We start from the raw sequence: 14,783 nt of genomic DNA, 5'->3' as shown, positions 1-14,783 counted from the left end.
CAAGTGATTATGGATTATAACTTTGTAGATGGTAATATGACAGCTTATTGTCTGGGAAAAGTGTATGTCAGGCAGAGAGAGAGAAGCTGTTGTGAAAAATGTGTCAATTTAAAAAAAATGAGAAGGGCAACATTCCACATTGCTAATGTCCTGATCATTTTCCATAAAGGCAATGGACACATTTGGAGGAAAACAAAGTACAGAAATGCTGAAATATGTATGACAGAGAATGAAGGATGGAAATGGTGGGAAAGGTGGTGAAAAAAGAGGAATACAAAAAGGAGGAAAGGAAGATTCAACGGATAGACATAAAGATAGATAGAGATAAAAAGAAAAATGAGGTAAGGAGAGGGTAAGTGATGCGTGGCTAAACACACTGGAAAGCCATCACCAACCAGACTCTGGCCAGTGGCACTCCAGGGAAAAGAGAGGAAGAGCAGAGGAGGAGAAGAGCATGTGGAAAGGTAAAGAAGAGGACAGCAAGGGGACATGGGCAGATGTCCAAGCAGCCATACCTGCAGATTCAATTCTGCTCCCTGATTTTTTTTTTTTATTCCTCTCTTCTGCTAGCCTTTCCTCTGCTCCTCAAACCCCTCTCGTCCGCCTCATCTTCAAACCCTGTCTTTCACTGTCTGCTCTGATTTTGTTGCCCCATAAGACAAGAAAGACAGCAAGAAAAAGGGAGTGTGTGAGAAAGAGAAAGAAAAAGAGAGAGAGAGAGAGCCAAAGTAAAACTCGGAATCCGGCTGATGTGTGCTACAGGTGTAGACGCTGTGGAACATCCACTTATGCTCATCGTACTGTTTCTTTTACGAAGGAAAAGTATTTGAAACTTCAAAATTATCTCTCCCCGAGCTGCCTCAATGAGCAAAAGTATGATGGAACCACCATTTGAATAGTTCCACAGTGGAAACTTTTCATGTTTATTGGTTGGAGCTGGGGAGGATTGGAGAGGATAATAGGCTCAAAATGCCACCAACATATACATGAAATTTACTCCCAGATATACAAACAATTTATTAGTGATCTTGAGTTATTTTCCAGCATTAGGACATTTTAAGAAATTATTATTAAAATAACCAATACCACCTTTGTTCCAGCATGTTTTTTTTATGCCAATAGCCAATGATTTGCACCTTTATACATTATTTGTCATGAATGTCAATGCTGGTTAAATAACAGAGTTTCATTATATAATGTTATGTCACATAAATATACATTTATATTTCAGTTTACACATTGATAACACACAGCATTTGATAATTACATATCTGTCGTTCATAGGTTCTGTGTGTTTTTCCATCATGTGCCATAAGTTCTTTAGACTCAAAACAAAGTCTTTGAACAATACAGTAAAAAGTCTCTTATAAATGTTGTTGAAAGGTCCATCATGGCCTTGATAAGCATGCCCTTTAAAAGTACTGTGAAACTTTTCAGAAGTGTTTTTGAAAACACCCTTAAAAAGTAAAAAGTTCTTGTAAAGTGATATAAAAAGTAAGAAAAAAAAAGAAATTATTGGATAAGTTCCTTGAAAAGTCCTGGAAGTGCTAAAGAAGTCCTTCAAAAGTTTTTGAAATGCATCTCAAGTCTGAGAAGTCAAGTTGCAGTAAAATCTCTGCATTTCATCCGTGTGGTTTGTGTCCTCATTGTTAACTTCTGATGGCCGTCTTCCTGTCTCTGTCTTTGTTCTGCAAGAGAAACAGCGCACGTCATTGAGGATTCAACACTGAAATCAATCTATAGGAAGAGTACAGTTGGCATAAAGACTGGAAATGGGGAAACAGCTAGCAAAGCATAAAAAAGAAAGTCAGTTTAATTTAGCCTGTAATGAAACTGTTCTCTCAATTGCATTTCAAGGAAAATGTATTTCTCCCAGATTAAGGTCACACGTGGTTAACATTGTGAACAGTTGTAGTTTGGTTAGGTTTAGACTACAAAACTACTTGGTCAGGTTTTGTAAAAGATCATGGTTTGGGTTAAAATAAGAATGTTACAAGTTGCATCCATGACATAAAAAAAAAAAAAATTATGGAAGTGATAATAAATAAATAAGAATAAGTCATGAAATAAGTTATTAAGTGCAGGCTGCCATGTTAACTTTTGGTTTCACACGAGACATGAAAAGTGTTTTCCTGGTTAAAGTCCTGTGTGCGTTTGATTCAGCGTATTCTCATGAATGAGTGTAAATGCTGTTCTGAACACGTTGTTACTGTGACTACTTGGTTAGGTTTAGGCAATAAAACTAAGTGGTTTCTGTCCTGCAACACACAGAGTACCCTGCCTCTCACCCAATGTCCCCCGGCAACCAGAGTTCAGATAAGTGGTTAAGGATAATGAAAGAATGAATGAATGAACAAACTAAGTGGTTAAGGTTAGGAAAAAAGCATAGGGTTGGGGTTTAAATAATTACTTCTACTTCTGTCTCCCCTGGTATAAATACTGAAGCCACCAGGATGAGAGGAGCCTGGTCCTCTCTCTACCGTCTCCTCCAGACTTTGATTAGAAATGTATTTGGGATACTTCTAAACACATGTAGTGAATCATAAAAAATAAAAAAAAGTTGTCAAAGCGGTTATGTTGCATGGGAACAATATTTTTTCATCAAGCTGCACGAAATGGTACTCCAGGAAAGTGTAGTGCATAATACAGAAATAGATACTTTAATCGCCTACACAGCATATTTATAAGCTGTTGCACATTACGTACTTCAGCAAGGTTAATAAGTAAATTCGACTGCAAACTCATTCTGTAAAGTAGCACGTATGCTGTACATTAATTGTGGTGGCTGATTATATTTCAGCCTGAAGAGTGACATCATGAGCTGATGCATGACGGCCCTGCATGATGATATGCTTCTCATTTATCTGTGGTATCAGAACAGAGAGCCTTGATTTCCTGGCTGGTGAGGAGACTTTCTCTATCTGGCCAGGAAAATAACATCACATTTTCCCTCCTCACCTAACCTCTGCTCCACTCACTTCTCAGGCCATCTACCACTCGCATTTCAAGCTACATTCAGGGGATTTTATTGAAAACACTGTTGAGTGACAACACAGGTCATTCCTGTTTTACTAATTAGTTCTCAGGGCTGGTGTTTGATTAACCTATAGCTGGAAAAGGATCTTAGAGTTGAGTGAAAAAAACTCTATATTCTTTATTTAAGTGAAAACTTAAACTAAAAGTACACAAAGGCTCTGGGTGAGTGTGGGTCAACTCTGCACTCCTGTCCTCTCCTGACTTTTCTTTCCCTTTCTCAAATCGTCTCGACTAACCCTCCCTGCCGCCCCCCCTCGTCTTCCCCTCATCAGCCGAACACCTGTTACACATTTCCTCTCAGACCGTGCACAAGGTGTAGGTGTTTGAAAAAATCCATTTGACTGACATCAACAAAGGTGGGTAGGTGTTTGGAAGGGTATCAGGAGGTAATGAGAGCGTGAGATCATAGGATTTGGACAGGAACCGGTCCTCCCACTGATTGAGGTGAGCGTGAGGAGACACAGGAACTATTATTGTCAATGCGTCCTCCAGCTGGAGCTGAGGCTCATTACTGGATTGCACTTATCTAGACATGAACTATTACCATAATTTTGTTTGTTAGTTGACTAAATATACCAGAATTCATTGCAGCCACTTCCTACAATACCCCCCTCTTGCAAGACAATATCTGCTGAACCATGAGTCAACATCTTTATAGTTGTGTTAAAATTTTCTTTAGCTAAAAAAACCAAAACTTTATGAACATTTAAACCACAATCTTTTCCCAACTTAAACAAAAGTTTGTTTTTGTTTTATTTGCTCTAAAAATGGATCTGACACGCACATTTCCAATAAACAGATCTTTTTTTTAATAAAAATGTATATATATAATTTTATTTTCTCAATCCATCATTCACAAACAAAAAAAAAGGTCATTTAAGGCCACCATAGCAATGTCTGGAGGCCTTCTGACACATACGGTATACCATACGTTGCATGGAATTATCTGGAAAATGTTTGGCATTGCTGTTATTGTGCTTTCTGCTAACACAATCTATAAAAGCAACAGCTGGATGACACCAGTGCAGCCATGCTTTCTGCTGTTTGCTGGAAGGCGCTATGGAAAATTGTAGGTATTTTATCAGTGGAAATAAAAGTACTTGAGGCACATTAGAGAGCGTGGGTGCATGAAATAATCTCGCTCGAAAGCTGTGCATGACAATTGGATGATTCGCCAAATTACATCGAATTACTCTGGAATCAGTAGAAATCAGCCCACAGGTCCCTGTGAGCTCTCTGTGATAGTTTGGGAAGCACAGCTGGAGCTGGTGAAGGCGGTTCAGCTGAAGTGTCACTGGTTCAGTCAAAACAAGAGGACGGGGGCTGTAAGGCTGGACTGGTAGTCAAAACAATCTCCTCAAGACTAATAGGGCAGCATGGTCGGATGACTTCTCTGCTCCCTCTTTCTCCAAACACCCACACACACACACACATACACACACACATACCAGTGACATCCCAGGGGGGTGATTTGTCCAACACTAATATGATTACCTGATGATGTTTACTTTTGATACGATATAATGATATTACCACACTGGAACAATATTATCGTTTTATCAAGGTGAAAGGAGCCTGTCTTCAACTTAATATAAAGCTAGAAAACTTTCTCATCGCTGCATCTTATCAACTCCACAAATTCAAACTTTAATATTGTTTTTCCGAAACTCAATCCGGGCTGTTCCTTTACCTATAACTGTGGATTTTCCATGCACTCTCTCTCTCTCCCTCTCTTTTTTTCCTGTGTTAAGCCGTTCTGTCAAATACAAACATCTAATTTAGTTTCTGGCTGCATAAGGGGAGGGATGACTGGTTGGAAAAAATAATTCCACTTGGCCCAACAATCGTATAAGGAGATTGGTATTCAACCATGAAATGAAAACTGGTAATATCCCTTTAGTTTATCGAGTGAAAATATGTGAATATGTGTCCTTCAAGTGTCTATTAAAAGCTGAAATTACCCTCATAAATGATAGCGATTAGAGTGTCGTAGACGTACATTAAAATGGTGCAACAAATAGCACATTGGACCTTTATATTAAGCTAACTAACACACCAAATAAGCCACAGTGTGTCATTATGTGGCTTGGATGCATCAGACATGTGCTTCATGCTCACTGTGGTTTGCTAATAAGCATCCTGATGGCTTCTGAAAAACACTTGATTTATCTTAGATTGCCTAATCAGATTTAATTCTCACCAGCAGGCCACACAAGTATTTAATTGTTCCCACATTTTAATAATCTGTTATAATAGCTCCAGAACAAGCCTGACTTCATTTTCACCAGTCTCAGATGACTTCATTCTGCTACATTACAAACCAACCAGCACTTTATCATCAGTGCTAAGATGAGCACCCTGCAACAGCCAATATGTCATTAGCTGCTGTAGATATTGTTTTAAGAAACTGGACATTTTAGCCACCTATTTCTGCTTTTCTTTTCGTTATAGATTTATTTTAGATTTGCTCTTTGCCTGGTTCAGATTTCTGTAGTTTTGTTTTAATTTGCTCCGTGAGCAACCCTCTCCCCAAAGACCAAATCACAACGGAATGATAGTTTTGCTAATAGATTTTGTTAGTTATCTGACACGACTTCTTCTGTTGGTGTTAAATTAGGGTTTAACTGCTTCCATCTGGGCTGTAAATACACAGACAGGTCCATGCGTGAAGGCACACAGCCATGCACAAAGTTGAGCTCACACACCCATACACGCCAAACGTGGGCAAGAATATATTTGAAAATCGCCTGCAGTATATTAGCCACCTTTAATGCAGCCCATTAGCATAGCTTGAATTGAAAGAGACACAGGCAGCTTTGCACTCACAAGGCACAAAACATTACCTTCAAGTCAACACCAGTACTATCAGCAAATGAGGGTAATTTAGTTTTCATCTATGGCCTCCAAACTGAATGCTCACAAGTGACGTAATGCTTTTTTCCAGTGAAAACAGACTAATAACTAAATGACTGTAAAAACCGCAGTCATTAGCGTGCTCCTGCACATGTCCTATTCATGCATTTAAGCTCTCTTAAGGTGCACGGTTCATTTGATCTCTATAAAGAAGCAAAGTGTAATTTCGGCACAGTCGAAAACCAACTGTCCAAACTGGAGGATAAATAGCTAAGTTGATTATCCCGCTGAGTCCTTGGCTATTTATCTGCCTCTCTTTCTCTCCTTCTCCATCTCTCTTTCCACAACTTCCTGCACACCATTAGTTTAGAAAGTGTTGAAAGCACAGTTGTGATCCAGCGCTCCTTGAGTGAGTAATCATATAGGAGGGTTTTTCTGTCTAGAAAGAAGCAGTGAACTGCCGTCTGGCTGAAGAGATGAGAAAAAAAATCGAAATGCTTTTGATAAAGTTCTGCAAGTGTGGTGCTCTGTGTGTGACTGTGTCAGTATTTCTATGGATGTGCATGTGTGTATATGTGTCATATGTGTGGGTGTGAGTGTGTGTGTGTAAGCAGCGAGGGCGTTTCACAGAGAGTGGTTTCCAGGCTTCTTTAACATCACCATCAAAGCCCGACGTCAATGTGTTTCTAATAGCAGCAGCTGAATTAAACACTGGCTGTACAGGCCTCAGCAGAGGATAAATCATTTACAGAACAATTAGCTCATTTGTTGCTCCGCTCTGCACTGCCAATGACTTCCAGACACAGAGAGCCAGCCAGCGTGTGTATGAGACTGTGTGTGTGTGTGTGTGTGTGTGTGTGTGTGTGTGTGTGTGTGTGTGTACTGTATACGTACGTGGGTGTAAAAATCTCACTCTGTCACTCAAATCGAAGTAACAAACACACATGCTGTACGTATAGAGAAATGCACTTTCTCGCTCTCTTTCACCCAGACGGACACACACACACACACACACACACACACACAGATAAGTCAGTTTCCAATTGCACGGTGCACTTTTAGTGCCACTGTCTCTCCATACGCCCAGCTTTCCAGCCACCCACAAAAATCATCACATATAAAAGTTTTACTGCGGCTCAGATGTAAATTACAACTGTTCGTGATATTAAGAGCTGTATTCATCTTTTGTTGTCTTTGCCGTTTCGCTAAATTTACACATTTCTTTTTAATTTCTCGAAATTCCAAATAAACAAGATTCCTTCAAGTTGAAATTAAATCAGGGCCGTGCCTTAAAATGCTTGTAAACTCAACTAAATGTAACCATCTCAAAGGAACGTCAGGCTATTTACAGCAACCACACCATAAGTATCATAGTAGTTATATTTTGCCAGATTTTTATTTTGTTCCAAGCATATAAATTCTCTTTTAATTTGTCAGATAAACTTCTTTAATTTTTTTTAAACATTGGAAAATGCTTGCGCCTCTCATATTCAGCTTAAAAAGGAAAAAGTTCAGCCTGATTGCTGTTACTGGCAGATGAATCGCGATTTCTGTTTACACTTGCTATTCAATTGAATTGACCCTGTCACTGTTTTGGGCCAAAAAAAATAAGCTGCAGTTGCGGAGGAAGCTGTAAAAATGCTTCAAGCGCCGTAGCCTAAAGACAACAAAGTAGACAGATTAATACATTCAAAAAAGCTTTCTGTTTTTGTTTTGTGTTAGAGAATTGCTGTGAAAAATCCAGTAGCATTATACTCGTTTGCCATCCTCACCTTTAGTAAAAAAAAAAAAAATATATATATATATATATATATATATATATATATATATATATATATATATTTATTTATTTATTTCAAGGTTATTAATTAAAGGTGACCTCTGTTAGATATACTGGGCATATTAAGACACAATGATTCAAAAAACTAATCCTGCAGGTTTCCTGCTGTAGGTTGAATCCAGGCACCTGACAGTGTCACTGATCAGCAGAAGCAGAGAGGCCTAACACAGGATATCTGCATCAATCAACCAGACAGCATAGGGATTTAAGCAGCCCTCAATCCTCTATCGGCAGCCCTATACATCTCATTTACAGATGTAGCCATCAGGAGCGTCCCATGTTTTTTACTGCATTGATCAAAGGCATCAGTATGTCAAGGCTGCACTTCATTGTGTCCACGCCAAACTGCCAAACTTTAGAAATTCTAAATTTGTCAGGATAAATATGTACGCTCGGGGAATACCTTGGCTTCTGATCAAAAGATACTGAGTGGAAATGTCCCACAGTGTGTGGCTCTATACCTGAACACTTGAAAGGGGGGAAAGGGTATGTAGCAGGAGTACGGAAGAATAGATTTACACTATGATCACCGCACTGAATCAAAGATATTCTGAATCGTCCACAAAGTCGCAAAGACAATGGAATCACATTAGTATTTCACTGAATATGTAATGTGCAATAGTTGAGCCCTCCCTGTGCAGTAGTCATTACTAACAAGACTGTTTGTTTTGAAATGGTTATACTGTATACACACATAATAAGAGGAAATGAGCGTATACTTTTCTCACTTTCACCCTCTCCCACATTGGAAATAAGTGTAATTGAAGCAGCTGGTCTAAGCAGAGCTGACAGCTGTGATGAACCTCAATGACCATAAAAACATACAAAGAGAGCACTCAGGACACAAAGTCTCATTTTACCTTCACAATCGTTTCCTCTCTGTAATCACCAGCACCGACTTTGCCCTTTAGCCCACTTAAACAAACTGTATAGCCACTTTTCCAAAGGAAAATTAAATTCTCTCAGGTTCTGTCAATCAGATTTAACCAGTTATGTGCCAGGCGAGCCTGGGATCCCTCATGATTCTCCTCAAACGTCAATGTGTGATTTTCAAATTTTTTTTTGTTTCCAACAAATTTAATTTGTGGAATTCTACTAACAAGCATTGTGTGTATATAAAAAATATACAGTAACTTAGTCCACTGCTGAAAACACATCAATTAGTGACATCACTGCACTACGTGACATGCTCCTTCATTATGGTAAACACAGGCACCAAGAAGATTATATCGGCCTATCACAGACAAATCAGTATCTATCAGTATTCGTGTATTTATTTTCTGATATGCACCACTCTGAAAAACAATTTTGCAGAACACGTTATGCAAAAAACAGTCCTTGGGGTCATTTAGAAATCGTGTGGTATTTATTTTCTTTTTTATTTATTTATTAATGTAAATGGTCAGTAATTGGCTGATACTGAACATACAGTAATATTACAGTTTATTTTGGCAATTTATTTTATTTAGGTTTTTCCCTTTCATTTCTAGAAGTGGCTGACAGTGTAATAGATTGTATGTATGATAATATTAAATATTCTTAAATAAAGGTTTTTTTATTCAAGAAAGCAGTACATTTGCATAGTCATATCAGAGAAAAGGTCTATTTTCATTCCAACCTACAAAAATAAAATTTTTAAATCACTATACATGCCATTTTATCAGCAATCAGTGAGTTTTCCACCTATAAAATTGCCTCAAAAATCCCATATCTCGTCCCAAACAAGTCACTCTTCATTCTAATATGAGCAACGTATTCTACTCGTATCCAGCTGTTTTATGAATTTACAAAACCATTTCTAAAAAGTGAAACTATAAATTTGTCATCTGAACCCAGCAGGAAGGATTCTTTTTTGTGATCCAGTATATTAAAGTACTATTTAATGTGCGTATTGTATGAGATCATTTTTAACTCCATTTGCTTAAACTAAGTAATTACAAAATCTTTGTCTAACTTTTCGCCCTTTCCTCATTTAGTTAGGCCTGATCATGAGATAATGACTTTCACCTGGGTTCACCTACCCACTGCACTACATGAAAACAGTGAAGTGCAGAGAATAGAGTGCTGTTACTGAGCTAATGGGAAACAGCATAACGTGACTGACGTCCACTAAGATAGACTTAGTAAAAGTGTCTACAGATGAAGGTTTTGACATGAGAGAGTTTCCAAACTGTTTTCTACCCAGCATGCATTTACAGGTCAGTCATGCATCTGCAGCAGTGAGCTGACAGCAGCAGATAGTATTACACAGTTCCTACTGACAGCTCTGACCTCCACCAGGCTGATCGATATGCAGAGAGCCAAGGGAGAGGTGGGGAAAGAGAGAGTTGAAGAGGAAAAAGTGAAACCAAATGAGAAGGACAAAGAATAAAAAATGAACAACTCAAGGAGGACAAACTGAAGCAAAAAGAAAAGGAGACAGAGGAGAAAGAGCAAGAGTGATTTCAGGCTAGTTATCTCCCAGCCGAGGGTGTCTGGGTTTCAGACGCTGAGGACGTCTAGGCTTTCACTCGCAAAGGTTCAGAGGGGAGGCAGGAGGGAGGGGGGAGACACACACTGCTGAGACTCAGGTTATCCCCCAGCTAAAGGGTCTCTGGGTTTAGACACTGAGGAGGGTATTAGCTTTCACACACTGCTGGGGAAATGGGGGAGTCTGCCAGATGTCAGCTCCTTACCCATAAATCCTACTAAATGGGCAGCGGCGAGGTTAGAGGGGGAAAGTTGAGTGGACGTCACCTCTCTATCATCATCTGCACACACTGGTGGTGTTTGTTGAAGTCGGAGCTGCAGTCATGTACATTTGATTACAGTCAGCTGATAGGAATTCTTCAATACCTCCTATTTCTCATCTGACTTTTTTTCTACTGCGAATGTTCTTGATTATGTCCATTTCCTGTGTTGAATCAATCAAATGTGAGCTGAACTTCGCACTGGATGAAGTCCTCCTTCTCTGTATCTCTATTAAGGTGTAGATTGACAGAGAAGCAGTGGAGGAAGCGCCACAACTGCTACAAAACTCTATTCTGAAATGCTCTCTGGGACACTGAAATGAGGAATGTGATTAAGAAAAACTACAAATAGCTACAAACATGAAAGGGAGGATATTAACTCCATTCTGGGCCTTTTACAATGGCCTCCATCAACAATTCAGTTCAAGACATTTCTAACCTTCTAACCCAATACCCTGCATCAAATCACTCAAATCCTCTGACCATTTGCTTTAAATACTGAGGTTCAGGCTAAAAACATAAGAGGCTCATGGACTTGCCTCCCCTTCAGTGTCAGGTCAGTTGAGTCTGCACCACATTTAAAAACTTTTAAAACCCACTTATATCGGCTGGCATTTTTATAAGTTTGTTGCTGCAATTCTTTTAGGTGTTATTTGTCTTTTTATTTGTGTGTTTGTTTTATATTTTCTGTTTAGTATGTGCTTTTATTTGGTAAACTTTATATTTTTAATGCTGTGTTATTAACTGTGGAGCACTTTAGAACAGCTGTTTTTAGTTTTAGTTTACTTACTTTTATCATTTTTAGTATTTTGTGCTGTCTACAGGAATTTAATTCACTCCTGAATTGTTAAGCTGTGTATAAACCTATGGATGAGTTAAACCTACATATGACAGTTTTTTGTCTCGTGACATATTCAGTGGAATAAAGTCGTTGCCAGTTACCAATCTTTGCATATCAGATAATTTCTTCAGCAGTTATGATTAAAACCTCCTCATATTCAGGCTGACGTCAATACATTCTTGAAATTATACACATGGTTTTGGATAGATTTCAAGGGCTCCTGGTCATAAATCTCATTCGCTGCATAAATACCCTTGTAAACTTTAAATTCCTCTATTCAAAAAAAGGAAGAAAAAAACAACACAGTTGGGGTTATTACCCAACCGTCATGTGCATCTTGTCGGTTCTGATGAAAAATATTGCAAGCTCTTCGTTACCGTGACACAAAAAAATTGTGAGTTTCAGAAAGCACCTTGAACTTTCAAACCACCTGCTCGAGTAAAACTAACCCCCAACAGAACAATAATACACAGTCCTTCACCCCAGAAGAGGACTTTAAAGAGGTTCTGCTTTTAATGTCCCTCAGGGCCAATCAGGTTTATAGGCACAGTCACTGATCTCAGGTCGGCTTTAAACACCAAATTGACCCTAAAGCACTGCACAGTTTCCCAGAAGAAGCTTCAACCTACAGAGAGATTTTTCTATTTATTTGATTCTAGTTTAGTCTGTTTATAGCATTTACAAGTAACTAAAATGTATAATTGTAGTATTTTTTTTAAGTCACAGAGAGATTAAAAGCTGTACATATTATCTTTTGTATTTCTTTGTTAGTTATCGTACTATATACAGATTTTTTTGTTTCATATGCATTTGTTCTTGCATATTGATGTATAATTTTGCTCACCATTTTCCTCTGGTTGCTGAGGCAGAAAGTACAGATGTGCTTTGGCTGAGCTGATTGGTCAGACCCTCGGTTGGGGGAGGAGTTAACGTGGAAGAACGGCGGTGACGGAGCGTGGCACGGCTGTCCATCATGAAGCCCCTCGCCCAGGAGCAAGACGTTCCCCAGGTGACTGATGTAGCTGCTGGCCAAACGTAGCGTCTCGATCTTCGACAGCTTCCTAATCGTCACATCAGAAGGACATTTATGGATTCAATTAAAAAATATTATATACAAAAAAAAGTGTACAATATTTTGAAAACAATAATTGTAAAACAATGATGATACATTGTCACAACATTGTTGCACTTTTAAATGGTATTAAAAGGTGCGACATTATTATTATGTTATATCATTTCCTCAACCCTTACTCATCCCTTACAGGAAATATCCACTCATAATTAAAAGCAGTATTGCCCTAATTAGATTACAGGTCTCTCCCAAAAATAATCAGTTGTGATTAAGGGTGCATGCTATCCAGAACTAAATTAAGAACTGATTTTGGTTCCCGGAATGTAAAAATGTAGTCTTAATATTGTGAGGAATGTATTTGTGCATCATGACTCAGTTTGACTCATGCGGTTCAGTACCTGTCTGCAGGCTCGGTGGGGATGAGTGTGCGCAGCGCTGTGAACGCCGTGTTGACAGAATTGGTGCGATCTCTCTCCCGTGCGTTGGCTGCGGTCCTCTGTCGACCCTCCCCAAGGATGGGAGACCCCGGGGGGCCGAGCTTCCCCATCATGGCCCCTACATCCCCTCCTGCCCCGCACAGCTTCCTCTTCCTGTTCACCTTGATGTGAAAGGCAGATGGCGACGAGGAGGACAGGCGGTAGTTGGAGTTGGTCCGGTCCTCTGAGCCCGACCCCTCGCTCCCGTTCTCATCGTCGTCTTCGGAGAGGAGGGCGATGTCGCCGTACAAGAAGCGGCCTGCTGGAGGCGCCGTGCGCAGCATGGCGAATGTCATCTTCACCGTCACAAACGCTCTGTCAGCTACTGGTCAATCCTTGTGAGACTTCCACTTGATCAGGTTCAACTTGTTACGTTTGTACGAAGTTGCTAAGCTAACTTTCTGTTGACGTTGTTGATGCCCACACCTTAAATTCTTACTTTACCCTCAACTTCTCTTCTTTGCATAATCAGTTCAGTCAGGTGAGTCAGATGAAGCCCTTATGATGCAGAGTTAGGTTTGCTTTCAAAGATCAGCAAGTTGATCCTTAGTCAGTGGTCAAGAGCAACCTGACCTCAGAGCTGCTGTGTTTTTCTCTCTTGGTTTAAACACTTCACATCCCAGAGGTCAGTTCTTCTTTCTGTTAATCCTTTGGAAGAAAACCAAAGTTAAAATGGCACGTTGAAGTCAAATGGCTGTTGATTTTGTCCTCTTTTTCTTCTCTAAACCTCTCTTTGGTCCTTTGTTTCTATATTTGTCTGTTTCAATCCCAATAGCAAAAACTACTCCCAGTCTGTGGCAGCAGTTTTACTGTCTCTCTCTCTCTCTCTCTCAGCCTCTCTCTACGTCTTTCTCTCTCCCAGCCTCTTTGCTCCACGTGTGCCTGCTGTCTGAGTGTTTCCGTCTGCCCCTGGTCTTATAGCCGGTGGGAGGGCCGGAGGACTCCTCCGCTCCTCCCTCTGAGTACTGAGGGTCCCTCGGCTGCTGTCGAGCAGCGGGCCAGAGAGACCGGAGGCAAGAGGCAAACCATCAGCAGGAGTTTGTTTTGGCTGCACGCTGGTTTGTTTCAGGGGAAATCCACCCTAAAACAGAACTTGCATCACCGTCATGTGCAGGGTGGGTTTGGTGACCTTAGTGACCGCAGAGTCTTCTGAAACACATATTGCTATCACTATGACTGTTGTAAACACATTAAATTTCTTGGATGGTGACTTGAAAATGAAAAAGAAAGAGAGATTAAATGTTGTCATCTGACAGGAGTAAAAAAGGCACGATCTTGAACAGAGCAATCAAATATCATGAGACAAAAATAATTGTATACATTTTCTGTAAAGACAAGACCAAGCTCTTATTCAACTTTGTTGAAGGCCATTTTCACACCTTACAAAGAACTTGATAAAATTATCCAAAACATAACAATCTCCTGTAATAAATTGTTTTTTAGGATTTGACATGGATTAATTCCTCCGATTTTCCTGTTTTTCCATCTTGGGTGACTTGTCTGTCAGAGAATGTAAGTATATTGATGACACAGATTTGAGAGAACACAAAACCAAATCTAAACGCTACTTACCGTAAAACCTTGCACATGGGCACACACATTTCTAAGTCTGCTCTATCAATTTTCTACAGCTGTTTTGCAGCTTCGGAGCACTTGAGATCACATGAAGTCACTTGCCAGTCATTTATGATTAGCAAGTTGCAAAAGGACACACCCACACCTTGGCTGCATGCTCCTGTCTTTTTCAGAGCATAATCTGACAATCCAATTGATCCTCTTACCACCGCAAAAATGTATATTTCATGTCAGTATTTCAGATTCAAACCATGCCTACTTTGAAAATCCTGTAATTCTGAATGTAGCCACAGGCCATAATAATACTATCACTGTCATTAATAACTTAACATATGCCCTTGTATCATCATTATTAACATAA

General features: G+C 39.6%; 1 protein-coding gene across 1 annotated transcript; it reads right to left on the bottom strand.

The window, feature by feature from the left end:
* Nucleotides 1-972: 972 nt before the first annotated feature.
* LOC131975768 (basic helix-loop-helix transcription factor scleraxis-like) lies at nucleotides 973-13,741 on the bottom strand. Its single transcript, XM_059338528.1, has 3 exons — nucleotides 12,770-13,741; nucleotides 12,144-12,360; nucleotides 973-1,688 (listed from the first exon to the last, which is right to left on the bottom strand). Exons 1-3 carry the CDS (start codon nucleotides 13,141-13,143, stop codon nucleotides 1,650-1,652), a joined length of 630 nt encoding a protein of 209 aa, XP_059194511.1. The 5' UTR covers nucleotides 13,144-13,741; the 3' UTR covers nucleotides 973-1,649.
* Between the last annotated feature and the right edge of the window lie 1,042 nt (nucleotides 13,742-14,783).

The sequence above is a fragment of the Centropristis striata genome, chromosome 8 (genome assembly GCF_030273125.1).
Source record: "Centropristis striata isolate RG_2023a ecotype Rhode Island chromosome 8, C.striata_1.0, whole genome shotgun sequence".
Classification (NCBI taxonomy): Eukaryota; Metazoa; Chordata; class Actinopteri; order Perciformes; family Serranidae; genus Centropristis; species Centropristis striata.
The sequence above is the reverse complement of the archived record's forward strand: the minus strand, read 5'-3'. Positions and strand labels throughout refer to the sequence as shown.

Bases quoted from the DNA above. Each gene is read 5' to 3' on its own strand.
- LOC131975768 (XM_059338528.1), bottom strand. From the start codon at position 13,143: ATGACATTCGCCATGCTGCGCACGGCGCCTCCAGCAGGCCGCTTCTTG. The intron at 12,361-12,769 runs GTACTGAACCGC...TGTGACGATTAG, and splicing joins CCCACCGAGCCTGCAGACAG to GAAGCTGTCGAAGATCGAGA. The intron at 1,689-12,143 runs GTGAGCAAAATT...TTTCTCTTGCAG, and splicing joins TCAGCAACCAGAGGAAAATG to AACAAAGACAGAGACAGGAA.